Genomic DNA, 5,195 nt, shown 5'->3' on the forward strand with positions numbered 1-5,195 from the left:
TATTTATTAGATATATATATATATATATATATATATATATATATATATTTTGGTCAATTTTGGATTCTCTCTCTCTATCTCTCTCTCTCTCTCTCTCTATTTTTTTTTTGGCGTATTGCAGAATTTGCATGTCCTACATATTTTTCTCTGAAGATTATTTTTTTTCTTTTTGGAATTTTAGATATAGATTGCGTTTGGCATGATGAATTGGACTGGATTGTGGTTTGTGATTGCTTTGGATTGGGTTGGATTGTACTGTACTAAGCTAAGAAATCGAGTAATTCTGGAATATGTATGAAGATTGATACACAAAGTAATTATTAGATTTTTGATGAAAATAAATAATACATAGGACCAACATGAGTCACCTAGCATATATTAAGCTAAAAAGCTTTGTCTATGTATAAAATTAACAATTTGGTAGATAACTTGGGATCCATGGCATTGTTCTTTATAAAGTGTAGTGTGGTTGTGATGAGAATAGAAAACTTTTTTATAGGTATATAGGAGAATGCCAAAGGATTAATTAGAAAAATTCCCTGTAAACCATGACCTCTGTAACACTTTGCCTAGATGTTTAAAATGTAAAATCCATTGCCCCTGAAGAATAAAAAGTTAACAAAATAACTCCTTCAATTACAAGTGTCATATTGGTATTGGTTTTTATTGAATAACTTATTGGATAATTATTTTTATACCCATCCTAGCTAATTTATAGTTTCAAAATTTACATTTAATGTGTGTGTAAAAGAAACAGACGAAAAATTTCATCTTCTTCCCCTACTCTCCACCCCCTTCCCCTCGACTCTGTAAGACCCCCATGGTTTCTGGCGGGCTGTCCCTGAAACATCAACCTTAGTGAAGCACTTGCCAAATAAAATAAATTTAAATCCAAATTCTCATCAGAGTCGACTTTGTTATTGTCAAATTTGAAGCCCAAGAATATAAATACAACCCAAAGTGTTTTACTTAGTGGAGAAAGACGTGCGTACTAAAAGCACTTGAAATGCGGATTGTACTTCTATTTATTATTTGCAGAACTCTTGTAACCCAAACTATTTGTGTTCTAGAAATAATTTCTTTCTCACGTCATTGATTGTTTACCAACATCCCATCCTCACTACCCAACGGCCTCTTTTGTCTGTTGACGAAACGGCCTTTTTTTTCCTTTTTAGTTGATGAAACAAGCTTGAAAATAATTGCCAATTTTCAATAATTAAAATTTCAAATTTGAATTAGTTTGGATATTCAAGTTAAATTTTAGATATACAAGTGAGATTACTTATCCTTAGATTATGGTATCAAAAAGAATATTCCAAAACTCTTACAGAAGGAACTTTCTTGTTAACATTTTATTCTTCAAGGGAATGGATGTTACATTTTAAAGATTGAGAGGCAAAGTGTTAGAGAGGTCATAGTTCAGGGATAAATTTTGTAATTTAATCAAAAAAAAAAAAAAAGAAGAAGAAGAAATGCCTAGAAATTAGTGTAGAGCAAATTTACTGGATAAGCTAACACCATTTTCTTTTATTTTGTTTTATCTAAAGGCCGTTTTATTCAGATGAGAAATTATAATAGATCAGCTCCCATGACAATGGTCTTGGTCAAAATTGAGGAATGAAAATGTTGATCTTTGCCTGAAGTGAAATAACTAATGGGGTTCAGTTGGGGTCTGGGGGTAGGATTTTTGGTATTTCAATAGACAAACTAGCATGAAGCACTCAATGTACTTGTGCCAAACTTGGATTATTATTATTATTATTTTTTTTGTAAGTTTTGTAACTCAAGTAATCAGAGTGATGGAATTTCTTTAGATGGTGTGGAGATTGGGGCACTAGGAAGTTTAGGTACCTTGGGTCTATAGTGCAGTACGAAGGAGATATAGAAGAGGATGTTCAACATAGGATTAAGGCAGGGTGGGTTAAGTGGAAGAATGCTACGTGAGTTTTATGTGATGACAAAGTTGAAAGGAAAGTTCTATAGGACTGCAATCCGCCCAGCTATGTTATATGTAGTGACTGTTGGGCCATTAAGAAACAACATATATGTAAGATGAGTGTGGCAGAAATGTGTATGTTAAAATGGATGAGTGGCCATACGAGAATGGATCGCATAAGGAATGAAGTTATTCGTAGTAAAGTAGTTGTAGCACCAATAGAAGATAAGGTGCGCGAAGGCCGCTTGAGGTGGTACGGGCATGTCCAACGTAAACCACTAGAAGCACCAGTTCGTGCTTGGGAGGACATTTTTATACCTAATACTAGGAGAGGGAGGGGTCGACCAAGAATTACGTGGACCGAAGTAGTTAGGAATGACATTCTAGATCTAGACCTTCAGGAAAGTCTAATTTTGAACAGAGCTGCGTGGAAAAGTGAAATCCATATAGCCGACTCCAATTAAGATGGGATTAAGGCTTGTTGTTGTTGTTTGACAATCAGAACACTTTTTAAATCTTTGCAAATCTCTGTGAAGGCACTAGTACTGATTGTTTTAGATATTGGTATTACCTTGTATCCCTTCCAGTTTAAGAACTGTAAATCAGATATGTTGATATATTTTGCCAATATTATCATTGATAGGGAGGGATCTGCAAAGAAAATCAAATTATATGATATTGAATTGTAATTTTCAGAAATAAGATGTTATTTCAACGAAAAATGTTGAAAATAGACGGGAGATTCCGTACTTAAACCATAGTGTTTTTCACATTACATTTTATTTTATTTTATATTTTTCCGGTTATTCTTATTTAGTAACCTCTGGTTATGATCTTCCACAGGAAGTGGATCCAACTGTTGAGAATGAAGAGGGGGGTGGTACAGAGGGGATGGATAGTTTGGTTTCTGAGCTAGCAAATGCCATTCCTGGAATTGACGAGGCTATGAGTTTTGCAGAGATGCTAAAGTAATAACTAAAAACACGTCTTTTATCACCATCATTGTTTTTTACTTTTCCTGCCAAAGAATTTATTCAATACGATTAGGACCCCAGACAAGTAGTGACTATTCTCAAGCTTGATTCTTGGCTATAATTGTATTTTCCCGCAGAAAATTAATTCAGTATCATTACGAACCCAGCAAAGTAATGACTATCCTCAAGCTTGATTCTATTTGAGAGTTCCTGCTTGACTAACTTCAATTTGTTTAAGGATTCTTTTGATCCTTTGCTTTATTAAATATACATTAGACTGAAAGCCAAATTTATACTGCATATTTGCTGACAATATTTTGATGGCTTAGTCAATGATATACGTATTGTTTTCACAAGCACACTCACTCTTACGCTTCCACACATAAATTCCTCATACGATGTTTTATTTCCTCTTAGAGCTTGCTTTATCTGCTAATCAATATATGCCTTAAAATTTGCTTGTGCGATTTATGTTCTGCAGATTGGTGCAAACAATGGACTATTCAGTCATAGTATTTGACACAGCTCCAACGGGTCATACACTCCGGTTATTGCAATTTCCATCTACCCTAGAGAAGGGTCTTGCAAAAATAATGTCTTTGAAAAGTAAATTTGGTGGTATGATAAGTCAGGTATGCTCTTGAATTTTGTAGAGTACAATCCTTGACTCTTGTACAATGAGAAAATCAGGGATTACATTGGATCACAAATAAAATTTGTTTCGCTGTCTTAAAATAACCATCTGGTCTTAGTAATGTTATGTTGTATGATGCTTTATATTTTCCTTAGTAATATTTGGAATACGTCTGTTTGCAAATATCATCCTTATGAAGTCATAGCGCAAATTCAGAGGCCTTAACTTGTATTGGATTTGTTTTAACAACCAGAGGAGAGGAGTTTTCTATTTTATATTTTTTTGTCCAAGACGAACCTTTTAAGATATACCCTGTTCACCCTATCAACTTTACATCAAGGTTTTAAATTGTGCAATCATGTATTGAGGCGTTTTCTATTCTTGAGGTGAGGCATAAGCCTCAAGGTGTTTTGAGGCTTAAGCCTCAAATAAAATAAAAATAAAAAAACAAAATTTTAAAAACAAAAACCATAAATTATAATTTAACACCATAAAAAGTCATATTAGCACTCAATAAAGAGTAACAAGTCTAAAATAATTAGTCCTGATTTTTTCTATCCTTATTATTTTTAGTAATCTACTGTTTCTTTAAGTCTGCACTCTTCCTCTTTAATCATGATCAACGTGTTCTCTAACTTCATATCTCTCTAATTGGCTTTTGGGCTGTTTTGGGGCAGATAATGACTTTGGGCTTGGTCCTTTTTTATTAATTTCAGCCCATAAAGAAACATAGAAGTTAGAAAAGTGAGGCTACCGCCTAAAAACCCTGCGCCTTGAGGCCACCTCAGATTATAGAGGCGTGTGACTCTTTTTAACATTATGAAGCGTAAACCTCAAGGCTTTTTCTTAACGCCACATGGGGAGGCGGGCCTCCCATTGCGCAATTTTAAATACTACTCAACATTGTACTAGAGAGTAGAGAATAGAGGCCTCAATAGTCTCATTTATCTTTTTTCCACACTTCTCTGCTCTGAGTTTAACATGCTTTGAGTTTAACATGCCTTCTATCGTGTTTAGTTAGTGTTAACATTGTATTAAAATTTGATACAATTGTGATAACGGAATCTATATTCTCTCCTTTTTTGCTGGGCGCCTGTAACAACTTCTGCCTAAGACCCATTGGCCTAATGGCATGGGGAGGGGAGTTGGGGAGGGCCTTGAATGAGGGGTTGTTGGTTCGATCCACATGTAATTGTTTTTTTTTTTTTTTCCTTATTAGTAATGATGATGACACATGGTATAACATTTGCTTTCCTATTAAACATTTTTTTCCGGTCTTTGAATCAAATAATTATTTTCCTCTTTCTATTTTCTCTGTTGTCAACTCGGCATAACTATCATTGTGCGCCAGCATTTAAGAATGAAAGTTCAATTTATGAGATTGTGATAATTCAAAAACTATAATTAATTAATTAATAGAAAATGAAGAAGTGAGAATTATATTCTGAGTTATTTGTAAAACATTGATGGCAGATGACTCGACTATTTGGTGTTGATGATGAATTTGGGGAAGAAGCAATTCTGGGAAAGCTTGAGGGCATGAAAGATGTGATTGAACAAGTTAATAGACAATTCAAAGATCCAGTAAGACTAACTATCCTCCTCCCCCCCCCCCCCCCCCCCCCTTTTTTTTTTTTTTTTTTTTTTTTTT

At 34.2% G+C, this 5,195-nt stretch overlaps 1 protein-coding gene across 2 annotated transcripts in view; it reads left to right on the top strand.

Moving 5' to 3' along the window:
* LOC21407381 (ATPase ARSA2) overlaps window positions 1–5,195 on the top strand; it is a 14,995-nt gene that overhangs the window by 2,623 nt on the left and 7,177 nt on the right. For both annotated transcript variants that reach the window (XM_024163191.1, XM_024163190.1), the window contains exons 2-4: window positions 2,780–2,904; window positions 3,392–3,542; window positions 5,018–5,128. In XM_024163191.1, coding sequence (XP_024018959.1) covers window positions 2,780–2,904; window positions 3,392–3,542; window positions 5,018–5,128 — 387 coding nt within the window. The remainder of the gene's footprint in view (window positions 1–2,779; window positions 2,905–3,391; window positions 3,543–5,017; window positions 5,129–5,195) is intronic.

Source organism: Morus notabilis, unplaced genomic scaffold, assembly GCF_000414095.1.
Source record: "Morus notabilis unplaced genomic scaffold, ASM41409v2 Scaffold98, whole genome shotgun sequence".
Taxonomy (NCBI): Eukaryota; Viridiplantae; Streptophyta; class Magnoliopsida; order Rosales; family Moraceae; genus Morus; species Morus notabilis.